The sequence below is a fragment of the Physcomitrium patens genome, chromosome 14 (assembly GCF_059467195.1).
Source record: "Physcomitrium patens ecotype Gransden chromosome 14, ASM5946719v1, whole genome shotgun sequence".
Taxonomy (NCBI): domain Eukaryota; kingdom Viridiplantae; phylum Streptophyta; class Bryopsida; order Funariales; family Funariaceae; genus Physcomitrium; species Physcomitrium patens.
Genome location: NC_143423.1, coordinates 13,769,148 through 13,783,983, shown reverse-complemented (window position 1 = coordinate 13,783,983; position 14,836 = coordinate 13,769,148). Strand labels below are relative to the sequence as shown.

Sequence of the window (14,836 nt, the reverse complement as noted above, 5' to 3'; positions counted from 1 at the left end):
TAGTATTTGTAGATGATGTCACTGAATGAGTTACTTGCATGAGTTTTGTGCTTTGTCGTATGAACTTTATATGTTGGAGTCTTTGACAGGTCGATGTTTGCTGCTTTCGAAAAACTGGTACATGGACTAGTGATTAAATGGTAGTTTGCATATCAGTTGGTGCACAATTTTATCTAAAAGCTCTGTGTTTCATGGAGCTTTTGAAGTAGTTACAGGGCGCGCATAATTCACCTGACGAAATGATGTTTCGCATTTGGGTGTTTGCTAAGGATAGTTCCTGATCGGAAGGAGCGTACATTGACAACACTGAAAGATGTGGGTCAGGGGACTCTTCTACATGGTGATGGAGCTCATGATATTGGGGCACTTAAACAGGTGTTGTCATGATAGTGAGATTGCTGTAACGACTATGGTAGTATTAATTCATTGCATAAAATTCGTATAGATAGCAAGGTCGGCAGTTCGGAAAGTACCGCGTTTTGGTTAGCTTTGGCTGATTATTCTCTTCTGCAGTGCAAGCTCATGCTGAGGTTGCACTTCAGAACGCCATTCCTCACGTGAAAGCCTCAAATACTCCACAAACTGACTCGGCAGTAGATTCATCCATCGCAGCCGCATCAAGACCACGTAATGTCGTTTTCAGCATTTCAGTGCAGCAACTGGAGCATTCGCTTTTATTTATATTCCGGAGAATACGTTCTTCTGTGAGGTCTGACTGATTGCTTTTCTAGTTAATTTGAGGACTCTGTGTACTCCGTTGCAGAGCAGAAATACCTCGTTAATCTGCATCGTTTTGAGAATTTTTCCAGACATTGTAACAGATCTTTCAATTGGTGACATTTCTACTCGAAATGAACCAGCAAATTGAGCCATCAAAGCGAGTCCCCGTGCTTCAAAGCAGCTGTCACCGAGTGGTCGATAACTCATCCTAGTGACAACCTTGCAGATGTTCAAGATTTTGGGTTTGAATTGCTTGGCAACAGCGTAAGTTCTCAGCGTGATGTATGCGGATTTAGTGAAGCTTGGTGATATGCAAGTGACCACAATTCATTTTGGTTGCATTTCGCAATTGCAAGAGATGCATGTGTCCATCTATATTGATGGCATTTCGAGCTTTCCTAAGCATGTCCACAGTATTCGACAGAACAAGCCTTTTCTATCAGGCCCTGGCCTCTGCAGCAGTTTTTCTCACTGCCATTACAGGCGATGTCTTTTGCAGCTTGGAGGATTGACAGAGGTTGGTGCCTCTCCCAAAAACCTTCCAGCATCAACTTCTTGCGATGGCTGTTTCTCGCACAGATGAATGGCTCCCGACCCCGCATTTTGTTCTACTGGCAGCCACAAGCCCCTACCGCAGACAAAGTACGACCAAAATCCAGACTGAATGATTAATCAACGATGACTTGAATCCCTCTACCAATTCCAATCGATTGTACGCTATGGTTGTCCTTCCAGAAAGCTAAAGAGAGGAGTCTCTCATATTGGGTACCAATTTGTTATTTGTCCTTGCAGAAACTCGATCTCATTGGGGCAAGCACCGGATGAGAATTGGACGAGATGTGTTCGATCCGCAAAGTTGTGAGCATCACTGAAATGAAGATTATTTTTTCTTGTGGCGTTCCAGGTCGGGAAGCTATTCCATGCTGTTGAACCAAGGGCCTTGGTCCTTGCCGAGATCTGTCTCGCTCCGCACATGCGATGCGCCAGAGCCTCCTGAACTTGTCCTCACGGTTTCTCGTGGTGCGGTGGTGACGCACCCATGGTAATGCTCCGGGACGTACACACCTGTAATGGGATCAGGTGTCCACCAGTCGTATTTGGTGGAAGTGGGTACGTTGATATTGACAGATTTCTTCTGCTCTGGTTTCTTCTCCGAAAAATCTTCTCTCATTCTGTTACTTTTGTTTTGTTTGTCTGAGCCTTCCTTCTCCAGTGCTCGTGCTGAGAGTTTCGGAGCCCCCGGCCTCGATTTGGTGCTCATGCTCATGGCTAGTGGCGAAGGTCTTGTGTCACTGTCATGATGCACAGGGTTCGGTTTTTAGAATAAATCATGATGGAGCCTTAGAATATTAAGAACACTATTTGTCATGAACATGTTATGCGAGAATTTTGCATCTCATACGAGACTTGAGTTCGGCTGCCCTGGCGCGATAGCTGTTTGGAGCTACAGGGATGAGAAACAGCGTGATAGAGAGGCGCACACTTGGTTATGATTGTTTTCCTATACTCCCGTGAGGATTCTGAGCTCTTCAGGAACGACTCCAAGCAGGCGCGCAATCCTATTTGGTGATAGCTCCATATGTTACTTAGGGTTTTCTTCAGGGTTCTAGCGTGTATCCTCACCTTTTCGGCCATTTGCATTCAGATCTATTCGCTCTTTGTTCATCATGAACCCACTTTACGCTATCATATTCATTGCTATGTCCCCTCCCACCACCCACATAACCTCGGATGGCTATTGTGATGTCGATTGTGACGTATCATGCAGAATCGTTGAAACTATCCTGATTAGTGCTCGACTTTGAACAGACCTGGGCGAGGAGGCGTGGCTTTTGGATTCGAATGATGTCATGACATGTATATGTTACTGACCATTTGGCAGTCAATTGAGTCTAGCAGCTGAGCGACCGCAGCTGGGTCTTGATTGATGGCTCGCGTGGTGCTATTGCAGCGCAGGCACTTGTAACCAAATCCTTTGTTGCGGTCATGTGCATGAAGCAGGATTCAAGTTCACCTGGGTTCTCATAAGAGGTTTTTCACGAGGGATTCTATTCAAAGGAAACTGACCAGCAGTACTCAAGAAAAGGTTGGTAGCAAAAATCATTCAGCAACCTGGTTGAAGAGTACTTTTCAGATGGTTGAGATTGTACCACAAATACCGTAATGCTGGTGCGATGATTTTATCAATTGCAGAGTCCGGTACCGCAGGTCTGTGCTTCACTGGTACACTACGCAGAAGTTTCAGTTTCAGCGCAGATTCTTTTAGTGCTCCTCGCCTCTCCTTCTAGAGTTCTCGCAAGTAGGTCAAGCTAGTACATGTATTTAACCTTCTCTGAATGGAACCGTAAACCGCATCAGCGGCTACTAACACAGATGCGTAGGAAAACTCAATTATTCATCTTCACAGGGTTGACCTGCATCTGAGGTTTAACAGCTCACATTTGCTCTGTGGTACTTAGCACAACTTGCACCCCAAAGACAGATAAGATGGCCGCGAGCCCACTTGTAAGAGCATTGTGAGAGTGGTTACCAGCTCCGATTGCACAACTGTTGTGCTGTTTGCGATGTGTAGAATGTCTTTTAAGGGGCGAAGATCTCGAGCTTTGCTCAAGATGCGCAGAATATCAACGCATGTCCGTGCTGCGGGACTCCCTAAGGCTGCAACAGTGAATTGTCACAAGAATCTCTCGTTCTAGTGACCGTGTCAGCCATGGCGCAGCGAGTCGGGCTTCATGGCATTGCTGTCGCCAAGCGACTGTGGCCATGGCTTGCCCATGTAGACAACTTGTCAGGAGCGTCTTCGAATATTCTGAATGCCGGTTTCAACCAAAAATGGTGCGCTGTAAGTTGATGGATTCTGACCTTAATGTGTCTTCAGTAGCCCTCTCTCGGCCCCTGTTTTGAGGGTTGAAGGAATAAGGTCAGAAATCTCACCGCTTTAGCATGAGAAATTGTCATTTATGTTAGCTTTTTCTACGATACGACAGACCTCCCCAATAATGCTTGGGCATCGTAAACATCTCGCAATCGAGGTCTGCAGAGTGGAAGATGCTGCGGGTCCCACCACATTCAAGTTAACATAGAGTTCATAATTTGCAGAGGCTCGATATTTTTTGTATGGTGTCAGCAATTTTCTTAAATTCATACTGATTCTGTTCATCGATGTATGATGCAGTCGCTGTGAATGCTTTCAACTGTGTGCTTCTGTGTGTGCGCAATACTGTCTCATCGGAGTTCTCGACTAGGTGTTGGATTTTGTTTGGCATGCTTTGACAGTGCGTGTTGCTGGGGGCGCGGTGATCGAGTCTGATCATATTGCAGTTGTGTTGAAGACCTTTTTTCCCCTTTTTAATTCGTATTTGGCCCACGTCTTATCCGTTTGCTTGTTCGCAAATGATTGATTGGGGTTTACCGTCATTCTGGCGGGGGATCTAGGGCGAACTTAGGTTGGCAACTTTTGACGTTTTATTGGATTCACATGAAAGATTGGTGTTGTAGGAGATGATGATGAGTCCTTGAAAACCCAGTATTTGCGAAGTGATATAACCTGAGAGTTGTTTAGGGGTCAGGGGTTTGAAGTCTGCGTTAGAGAGCTCTTGCAATGGTGGGTCGCAGGAAAGCTGCCAAAGAGCTGCTTCAAATTGCGAATGCGGCCGCTAGGCGTTCAAGTGCCACATCCAACTTTCAGATTCCTGCCACTCTCCCCAAACCCACTGCTCAGCAATCCCAATTTTCTTGCAATGGTACTTTGCTCGGCTCAGTTTTGTCTCGGAACATAAGAACAGCTGCAAAAGAGTCCATTCCTGCTTTCCGGGACACATCCGCAGCTTCAAAATTTGCGCCATGCAGAAGGCCAGTGCGAGGGTTTGCAACATCTGCCACCGCTCAATTGCCTGGTCAATCTCCATTCCCGTGGTATGGTCGCTACGTTGGCTACACAATTCTTTTAGGCGGTTCGGCCATCTTAACATACTTCTACTATCCTCACCCGAAACGAGGAGGTGGGGCGGCTCCACCCGCTCTTACGGCTGATGAGCATACGGTGACCAATTGGAGTGGCACACATTCGGCCACCACTAGTGTGTACGCCCAGCCCGAGAGTTTGGAGGAGCTGGAAAAGGTAGTAAAGCTTGCACACGACAACGGCCAGCGGCTTCGGCCCGTTGGGTCGGGGTTGTCGCCGAATGGGCTTGGGTTAAGCGACGAAGGCATGGTCAATTTGGCGTTGATGGACAAGATCATAAGTGTTGATGAGGAGACCAAGAAGGTGAGGGTGCAAGCAGGCGCACGCGTCGCCGAAGTCGTGGAGGCATTGCGACCCTATGGCCTCACTCTGCAGAATTACGCTTCCATCCGTGAGCAGCAGATCGGAGGATTTATTCAAGTTAGTTGTGCGTATCCCTTCTTTTCTGATTTACGCTGGAAATCCGAAAACTGTTCACATTGAGAGTGTCGAGAGTTGTAACCAAAGTTGTTGCGATGTCTTAGTCCGCTTCTGTGTCCTTTCTCTCGATCTCGGCAACCTTTTACGTCATAAACCCTAACAACCCAATGCTGTTTTATTCTCACGACTTGATTCCGATGAGGAATAACCTGTGATTTTAGACTTTCTATTCTCTGAACAAACCTTGTGTGGATGTCAAGGCTGGCTTTGCCTAGAGTGAACATGTTAGGGGCGCTTGCATGCTTGGAATGTCGTTTTCTCAATGGCTTGATAATGGACCCTTACTGATAGCCTCTTTGTACTCAATTTCGGTAGGAGAATTTGCACGCATAGAGATTATTCGATCTTATTTTGACGGTGTCATTCTTGGGGTATTACTTTGACGTTCGAATTAATCCGAATGGCGGGAACATTGACAGGTTGGGGCCCATGGAACTGGGGCGAAGCTACCACCGGTTGATGAGCAGGTAGTGGGTTTGAAGCTGGTCACTCCTGGCAAGGGAACTTTGGACCTCTCTCCTGAGGATGGAGCTTTGTTCTACCTTGCGCGGTGTGCCTTGGGTGCTCTTGGTGTCGTTGCTGAAGTTGAGCTGCAATGTGTGCAAGCTCACAAGCTTTTGGAGAAAACAATCGTTACCAACATGAAGCAAGTGAAGAGAAATCACAAGTATGAATCTAGACCATGCAATAGCCACCTATGAATCAACGCAACTGTATTGTATTAAAATGTGCATCTGTCCTCGTTTGATGCACGCATCTTGTTCATCATATCCTATTCAGAAGGCATTTATTGTATCATTCATAGTTTCTGCTTTACTAGAGGTTTAGCAATGGGCAACTTTGCTCACTATTTTATTCAGTAAATTAATCAGGTCAAGTATTAAGTGTCAATAAAGGCATCTACTACAACTGATAACTTACTAATCTATGGTTACTTAAACTTTTACTGCAGGAAATGGCTACAAGAGAACAAGCATTTACGGTATATGTGGATTCCTAACACAGATACAGTTGTAGTGGTTCAATGCAATCCTCTGAAAGAGGGCCAAGAACCCAAGGAGGTATCACCAAAATACAGCATGGATGAGAGGTTGAGTGGAGCACGATCTTTATACAAAGAAACTGCTGCAAAATACTTGTAAGTGGATTTGTTAGCACTTCCTCATCCTTATCCTTGGCTTTGCTAGGTGGCTCCCAGCTGGCAAATGTTGTCTTTTTGATGGCTTGTTCTCTTTCTATTAAGTATGCGCTTGAAGATAGGTACGGAATCTGGTATTTTATGGACCAACTTTCAGCTTGACGTGGAGCTTGTTTCCGTCTGACAGGCCGAAGTCACACGAGCCTGAGTCACATGGTGAGCAAGACCCGAAAACTGCTCAAGTAGAGTCTGGGATGTGGGGTGGAACTGGTGGAGGTAGCAAGGAGCCTCTCGGACATCTCTCAGATGAGGAGCTAAATTCTTTATCATTCACTGAACTTCGTGACAAGGTTCTCGGATTTGACCCTCTCAACGCGGCCCATGTCAACAAAGTGAGAGCCCTAATCGTTGCGTTTGGTTGGATGAGTGCCGCATTAAACATTAACTTGCTTATTTGCATTCCATTACATGTACGATCCTGTTGGCAATATTCTTGATGGGTTTCATTGTACAGGTTAATCAAGTGGAATCAGAGTACTGGAAGAAGAGTGAGGGCATCAGGGTGGGTTGGAGTGACGAGATTCTGGGCTTTGATTGTGGTGGTCAGCAGTGGGTTTCTGAGACATGTTTTCCAACTGGCACTATTCAAAAACCAGATATGCAAGATTTGAAGTTCATTGAGCAGGTGATGGGTCTCATCAAGAAGGAAGGCATTCCTGCCCCATCTCCCATTGAACAGCGGTGGACGGCCAGGAGTCGAAGCCCCCTTAGTCCAGCTTTTGATCCCTCTCCAGATAATATTTACTCATGGGTGAGATATATCCTTGACCTTCAAGCGAAACAAGAAATGTTCACGCTTGCTGAATTCCATCTGTGTATACCAAGTAGTATGGTTTTTAGATTTCTTTAACGCTTAATGCGCCACACGTCTTTAGGAACGGTGTCTTAGGCTGTTGACTTATTAACACTTCATCTAAGGTGGCCTTCAGAGTTTCTTCCGAAAATGTCTCGGTGTCGTATTTTTGCTTAGGTGCTGAAATGTGGACTTGGATGGATCAGGTGGGCATCATTATGTATCTGCCCACAGCCGATGAAAAGCAAAGGGAAGCTATCACGCAACGTTTTTTTGAGTACCGAAAGTCTACACAGTATCTACTTTGGGATTCGTATGGAGCACATGAGCATTGGGCCAAGATAGAGGTAAGCAATGACTTCATGGTTTTGTTGTTTTGATATGCACCGGACAGACCTGCGTAATGCTCTATTTATGGAAGAGCTTTGTCTGATGTAAACCATTTCTCCCAGGTTCCTACGAACGAGAATGCGTTGGCGTGGGTACGAGAACGACTTCGACATCGGTATCCCCTGGACGAATTTTACAAGGCCCGGGAGCAGCTCGACCCAAAGAACATACTGGTGAATGGCGTGGTTGAGAAGCTGTTCCCACGCAAGAGTGCAGAAGCTGTTCAAACGTCAACATAGTTTTGGTATTCATACCATGAGCTGAAATGGAGAAAATGCTTGTCGTGGTAGGCAAACAAAGCGGGGATCTGTGAAATCCAACTCCAAGGTCCTGAAACATGGAATTTGTCGACGCTCTCATATGCAGTCATGCTGCAGCCTTGGGCACATGCTGGATAGTAAAGTTGTCGCTGTTCTCTGTTCAAGCTCTATTTGCACAACCAGTTCCAAGTAGGGGGATCACCAATAGTTTGACTGTTGAGCCTAACTTCACTCGTGAAAAACCATTCCAAATCATCGGTGCATGATAGTGGTCGCATCAGGAATTGTAACTTGAATCCGTTCTGGGGAATGTGCTGAAACACAAATTCTAGGCTCTTGATCCACAGGTGCGCTTCTAAACCTTCGAAGGAGTTTCTGACATGATCCATTGATCCTTGCATGGGCTGATTCTTCTACTTTTGCACCCACCTAATTATGCAACACTCACATCACGAAACAAATAATCGAATTTGTCATTCCAGCTTGAAGTCAGAGCACAAAAACGGCATTGCTTAAAATAGTCAATTCTACCGACAACTTTCAGAAGCAGCACATTGTGAAGTTTATTCTTAAACCTGCAGTTGAAGAGTGGTGCATTCTCCTTTACGAAGTGTGTTAATGGGTCACTTTGATGTACTCTTGAATCCACAGAATTCATGCTTTTGTTGTTAAACATCTATGCCAACGTGTAGGAAGGTTGAGAGGGAGAGAAGAAACTAGGTAAATCTTAATGTACTGTAACAATGCTGCTCTTACAAGAAAATTTCTTGTCCTTGGGTTTTCGAGTTTTGATGTGCTAACTTTGATTTTTGTTCTCTAATTTGTGAACACAACATATGTAAGGGCATACGATTTCCAATCTAGTTAGTGTTCTTGTATTTGTTCAAAAATATTTTTTGTAGACAATCACACTTGAAACATGATGTTTCATGTTGTAGTTTTACAATTCAAATTCAGATTGCACTAAAGAGCCTAATTTTGAAACACATAGATTAAATTATAAAACCAAGTGTGTAGCAAAAAGAATAAAGACCATGTTGCTTCAAAAATCAAATCATGATGAAAAGAATGAAATAATTCTTAGAAAATGGAAAGTAATAGTACGATTAACATTTATGAAATAAGCAACTTAATTCATCTTAATTTATGATATGGAACCTGATTAACAGTTAAATTAAAGTACTCACAATTCTAGAAAACAAGTTTAATGAAGTTGAATGCCGCAACAAACAAAAAAAATCACCAGAAGGCAAATTTTTACATGAAATGTGTAAACCGCAAGGTAACAAATTAATTAGGTTTCGCTTTGTGGTTGCAAGGTATCATAAATAAATATTATATACTTAAGAGCAGCTGCAAAACATTAATAATTTTCAGACTTTATTTTAAAAACTAGATACAAAATATTAACAAATTTTAACAGCTTTCCCATCGATGTGAATTCTCCACACACTCTATCAACGACGAAAATAATGATCCTCAATTCATCAAATCTTGGCACAAAACAAACAACCTCAAAACATTGCAAAGTATTTATTTGTTCTTTTCAATGTATTTGACACACACCATTCCTAGTGGTTATTATCTTGAATGCCCATTGAATAAGAAACATGCATCTTAATTTTGGCTTTGAAAATCCCCAACAGCGCTTGAAACTTAAACCAAAAATAAAGTTAGCGTTAGTTTATAACCTTTTTTTCAATTGATGAAATCACGTTTCATTCACTCAACTGGTTCATCCATCCATCTATACATCCATCCAGCGCAAGCTCCCGGAACTGACGCGATAGAACCTTCTACACACGAGCCTGTTCACACAGTGCCTGACCACGGCTACAAGGGATCGGGTTTGCGCAGGTCTCGTGGGGAGTTCCGCGTCGCAGCGGGAGACTTGTTGGATCGGTTGTTGTTTTTGTACTTGTTGTATTTGGATCGACTGCCGGGTTTGCAACGCAATTTGTCCAGGTGATGGTCGCACAGCTGATACCCAGTCTTCGCACGCAACGGGCACGTCCATCCTTTGCCATCCCTTCGATTGCACTGGTTGCCGAGCTCTTCCACGTTGTCCTGCTTCATGTGCGTCAACCGTTTCGGGCGCCCACTGCGAGAAGGTTTGCTCACGTTCACCGCCGCCTCCGCCTCACGCTTCAACGACAATCCACCCGCTTCACCCGTCTCTTTCTTGCCCTCCCTCCCCGTCTCTACTTCCATTCCCCTCCCCTCGTTGTCAGTGCCTATTGCGGGAGGGGAGTGAGTGACTGTGCTTGTTCTGGGTCGTTTTGATGTACCTTGTCGCGATGAAGCGGTTGCTTTCTCTTTCGGGCCAGGTCGAGGCCGTTCCGCGTCGCCGAAATCGTCCTCGTCTACAATTGCGTTACATAGTGCAAATCTGCCATCCTCGAGCTCCGTGAAATAGGGTGAGCTTCGTAATAGCTGTGCGATCTGCCTGGGGGAATGATACGCACCTTCATCTAAACCTGGTAATCCTTGCTGCAGAATCTTGGACACGGCTTCCGCCACCGTTCGGCCTTCCTTCCCAGCTTCCTGGTAAATTGTATGCAGCGAAAACATTAGGCTTTTCTTTGGCTGTTTCGCAGGGTGATCTGATGCCAAAAGAGGAGGTTCATCCTGCGTGGATGCTTGCAAGTGAAGTGCCCCTCTCTTTCTGCCTGCAAAAGATCAACGACAGCCAATCCTGTTTATAGCATGTCCATTTACGTCTTGGTTCGGTACACTTCCGTCTTGATAATAGTTTGAGTACCGCGTGAGCTCAGACGAATTGTTAAGTTGATGGACATATGCAACGCAAGAGAGAGCAAGCGGTTGAAGTAGACACTGGATAAGTTTGGATGAAACAAAGAAAGACCCAAAAGATATTGGCGAGTAATTGGACTAATAAGTGAACTTGTTTGTCACAATGCAAGACAGTGACAAGCAATTTGTCCTACCGGTGCATCGGGGATTTCGTCTGTTCTTCCTAAATCTGTGGAAACCACACAAGGCCAACAAACGTCGACAGGCACTAATTAGATGAAAGGAAAGGGTAGGACTTCACTCAGATCAGATTAACTAGAGGATTATGGTGATCGACAAAATCCGTTTGCTGCAGATGCACTGGAGCTGTATGTCCGCAGCATGGTGCTTGCTATTTTAGCAGATCTAAAGCCAACTATGTAACATTCAAAAAGTTCCACAATGTCTTGCGAAATGTCTCATCCTTTTACAGAACATCTGCATCGAACTTAGCACTAGAATGACCTTACACACGAAATGACGAGTCAAGATTCTGACACCGACAGGCTTTGCAAATACCTTCGTTCAATGCTGTCTGTGGAAGATTTCCCCGCTTCGCTCGGTGAAGATGAATCGAGCTCAAGCTGAAGTTCTGGTGAATGCTCCTCGACCTGTAGAATAGCCTCACATATGTCAATTTTTTTAAAAAAAATTTAAAAATAAATTACGTAGAGACCATCACCTCGTTACCTCTTCAGCGCGTGGGTGGAGACCAAAGAATGATGCAAGTTGAAACGATTCACGACATCGATTAACAATGTGACTAGCTGCAAAAGCAAGAGCCAATATATTTTCTCACTGCATGATGAAACCCAATGCATACAATATATCCAATGTTTAAATCTATCCTTCAGAAAAGAAATCTCCAGCAGGGCACAAAACGTAGCTCTGCAGACAGCATCGTTGGCAGAGATTAATATCCCGTCTCCGTCACAACATTGATCCAGCCCATCTTGAATGAAAACCTCGTCTCAAATATTCCTGTGTTGTTTTCTCAAAAGCTCTTTAATGACATTGCGGATTACATGCACAATTAGACGTTCTCGATTATATGCACTTCTTAAGTTACTCACGTCTTAAAGTGCAACGCCGAGTACATAACACATTCATAAATTTGAAGGAAAGGATCAATCGTCAAAACCAGATTCTGTCCTCATCTACATTCAATCATGCCGTGAAGCAAATGCCACCACCTTTTTCCTGTCACACATTCTTCATTGAGTGCGGATCAACAAGTCAACAGGAGATCTTTAACTCGCCACTCAGAAATATTCAACTTAAAGTCGAGGCAATATAGTCCATGTAGAAGAATGCCGGACTTACCGAAGCGCAACCTGCGATATGGTATTGTCTACACACCTCATCGTGGTCAGGCGAGGGTGAAACAGAAACATTCGGACCCTCCATTGTCGCATCAGCGGTGCCTGTACACGGCAAACATGTCAATAATGTCTGGCCAAACAAAATTGCAGACCAGGAAATGGCGAATACCTACAATCTTCAAGGATCTTCATATACAGGAATGTCTAGCGTACTCACAATGTCCTTTCCGATTATCACGTCTGATTGCATAGAACCCGCGCGCAAAATTCTCACGCATATCACCTTCATCACAATCTTCTTGGGTGTCGGCTACTGCTTTGTTTTTCCCACTAACAAGCGCAGGGAGCTTGTTACTCTCCTCATTCGCGCCCATAGGGCCTAGACGCAAAGATGTGTCGAGTTCAGCACTGGATTGCCCAACGAACGTCGAGCTTCCACCAGATAATCTTCGAAAATCTGGATCATCACTGTGCACTGTTGAAGATTGGCTATTCTCGACGGCATTTCCCATGCAAGCATTGCCATTGCCAGATAGGCTTGTGGGTTTGTCTTCCGCCGGGAAACAGTTCGTTCTGGCCAAAGAAGTTACGAATTCATCCAGATTCATGTGAGGTTCACCTGAAGGATCAAGCCTTGTGACCTGCGTTTCCTCCAACCATGTCGGGGCAGCTCGAGAAGCAAAAGCGCTTCTCTCATTACCACCCCAACCAAGTACTGTTCTTGCATCCTTTTCGTCAGAACCCCGACTATTGTTGTCTATTTCATTATTCTTCTCCAGTGCTCTTGGGCTGGATACGGGTTTCTGGTCGTCATTACTAAGCTCAGGGTATGCATTTAAGGATCCCCCTCTTGCATTACCCCTTGAGTGCTTGCGCATTCGCATTCCTTGCATTTCTTTTGCGACAGCCCTGGAATATCAAATATAGAGCCCTCAAAAAAAATTCCCCTACAATCCAATTGCAAAAACTTGGAGCGGTCAGATTCCACCAAAAGTTCCGAACACACGGCTCCATCCAAACTCTGTCAAGGACAAATGTGATCTGTATTGCTGCATCTCAAGACACAAGCATCCATTACTGCAGAAACACAAATTTGTGACCGAATTTCATACTTAGTTCTAAATGTGATCCCTCTTGACGGAATGCAGTGAATCCTAAACCCCAGAAATAAATCTAAGTTCGATTCTAACTCAACAAAAGAAGTGAGGCGAAAAGAAAGAGCGGTGCGCACCGCCAGAAATTTACAATAGAAAATACTTTTCGAGTACGAGCTGCTGAAGGACAGCAATCCGAACCAACATTTCTCAAAGACAGAAGACAAAGATCTACATCAATCGTTTCCAAATGCAGTTGCGTACCATCAATACAACAGAAAATCCTTCTAGGTCAATCGCAGCGCATCGAAGCCCTGCAACTAGATTCTCCGTCCTCAAACCAAAAAGTGGAGAAGGTTTCATCAACAGGTGCTTGGGATGAAGAGGCTGGGGATTCCACACGAAAGCAGCTTATCGCCTGGATTTTAACCTAGCCGAAGCAAGAAAACGCCCTTCAGCACTACCACTCTGCCTTCGCATTACGAGGTTCCTGCCTATTCCCTTGGTCGAAGTAGCGATACAACCCACAGCTTCTCCTATCGTACGCAGTCATATAACCAAGCTGGAAGAAGTTGACAATGACGGAGACGGTTGGCTCCAGCTGCAGTTTAACAAACAATCACTAAGATCTCACGACTTGTATCCGCTACGTGCCAATGTTACTTATTCCATAAAGTATCCTACTCGCTAAACCAACATTCTCCGAGGCCATCACCTATCGGAACCATGTCATTTTGATAGACACATCTGATAGAAGTGTAGGAACTCGCAAGACTTGTACACAACAGATGTCCCAACACATGGAAGTGATTGGATGCTGGCGGCGGTGAGGCGGCAACCCGAACTTGCAGTGAAGCTTCTATGTCGGGTGGGGAATCCCCCTACACCGTTCCGTAAAAAGGAAATTGGCACTTTTTGGATTCCCGCTCTGGAGGCCGCCATGTGGAACCCTGGCCTCACGAGACTCATCTGCATTTACTCATGCACCGACGTTAGATATTCTGTCAACTGTACAACAGCATGTCTCCCCTCGATCTGGCGAGTTATAGTACACGTTCATGAGCCACTTGTCATCTAATAACCACATCTACCCCATTCTAATATCATTTTGCTTTGATTCATGCACTCTGTCCTCATCATCACATCCTCCAATGTACCACTTCGGCACATCCCAGGAATCAAGAGAGAGATGGGGAAAGCCTGTGGTGCTCCAGCTTCAACCCAATCATCTACATCGACACGAGTCACGAAACCACAGAGTGAACTACACCGCATCACTGCAACCTGGGCTTGAGGAACGCTAGCGCATCGAGCTCCGATTAGGGGACTCTTCCCCAATTTGACCTCCAGGGAGCTTCTTATCGAGTTCCTGCAAGTTGCGGTGGATATACCTGCAGGATACGGAGCCAGGCTACGTGTCCGTGGCCATATCTCTGCATTCACTGGGGATATCACACAACATATCATGCGTTTCCGGTTGTGCGTTCTGCGATGGCGTGAGTCTCACGACGCGTTCCAGATGCCTCCTGACTACACTCCCCTCCACGTGGTTTCCACTGTCTCAACCCCCACCCCCCTTCTACAGACCCAATCTTCACCACCACGACTGAGAACTCCCTGCGAAACTAGGATCCGAAGCCCCGAAATATGTTAATACGCACCATCGTCACTGTGCGAATCTTCCCGCTGCTTCACGAGTGTTCGCTGTGTTCAGACGCTGGTAGATTTCGCACAGGCTGGATGTCCTCCACGTGGAGGGCACTCAATTCGCCACGTGAGAAGGCACCAAGTGGAAAAGGAGAAGCGCCACAGTGGCCAGTTT

The 14,836-nt window shown here is 45.2% G+C and overlaps 3 protein-coding genes across 6 annotated transcripts; 1 reads left to right on the top strand and 2 right to left on the bottom strand.

The window, feature by feature from the left end:
• Positions 1 to 1,026: 1,026 nt before the first annotated feature.
• On the bottom strand, positions 1,027 to 2,623 carry LOC141046177 (uncharacterized). Of its 2 annotated transcripts, none has more exons than XM_073538706.2 (2): positions 2,123 to 2,623; positions 1,027 to 2,012 (listed from the first exon to the last, which is right to left on the bottom strand). In XM_073538706.2, the coding sequence occupies exons 1-2, from the start codon at positions 2,359 to 2,361 to the stop codon at positions 1,634 to 1,636; spliced, it is 618 nt and encodes a 205-aa protein (XP_073394807.1). In that variant the 5' UTR covers positions 2,362 to 2,623; the 3' UTR covers positions 1,027 to 1,633. The 2 variants fall into 2 exon arrangements, with proteins under 2 accessions (XP_073394807.1, XP_073394808.1); XM_073538707.2 differs by having other exon boundaries at positions 2,204 to 2,619.
• Positions 2,624 to 2,827: 204 nt separating this feature from the next.
• On the top strand, positions 2,828 to 8,149 carry LOC112290963 (L-galactono-1,4-lactone dehydrogenase 1, mitochondrial). Of its 2 annotated transcripts, none has more exons than XM_073538703.2 (8): positions 2,828 to 3,555; positions 4,336 to 5,104; positions 5,584 to 5,831; positions 6,117 to 6,302; positions 6,490 to 6,694; positions 6,817 to 7,113; positions 7,362 to 7,502; positions 7,608 to 8,149. In XM_073538703.2, the coding sequence occupies exons 1-8, from the start codon at positions 3,431 to 3,433 to the stop codon at positions 7,782 to 7,784; spliced, it is 2,148 nt and encodes a 715-aa protein (XP_073394804.1). In that variant the 5' UTR covers positions 2,828 to 3,430; the 3' UTR covers positions 7,785 to 8,149. The 2 variants fall into 2 exon arrangements, with proteins under 2 accessions (XP_073394804.1, XP_073394805.1); XM_073538704.2 differs by having other exon boundaries at positions 2,829 to 3,562.
• Positions 8,150 to 9,312: 1,163 nt separating this feature from the next.
• LOC112290964 (uncharacterized) lies at positions 9,313 to 14,780 on the bottom strand. 2 transcript variants are annotated; one of them, XM_024537854.3, is made up of 6 exons: positions 13,279 to 14,780; positions 12,138 to 12,969; positions 11,922 to 12,022; positions 11,118 to 11,209; positions 10,754 to 10,788; positions 9,313 to 10,474 (listed from the first exon to the last, which is right to left on the bottom strand). In XM_024537854.3, exons 2-6 carry the CDS (start codon positions 12,811 to 12,813, stop codon positions 9,639 to 9,641), a joined length of 1,740 nt encoding a protein of 579 aa, XP_024393622.1. In that variant the 5' UTR covers positions 12,814 to 12,969; positions 13,279 to 14,780; the 3' UTR covers positions 9,313 to 9,638. The 2 variants fall into 2 exon arrangements, with proteins under 2 accessions (XP_024393622.1, XP_024393621.1); XM_024537853.3 differs by having other exon boundaries at positions 12,138 to 12,867; positions 13,279 to 14,779.
• Between the last annotated feature and the right edge of the window lie 56 nt (positions 14,781 to 14,836).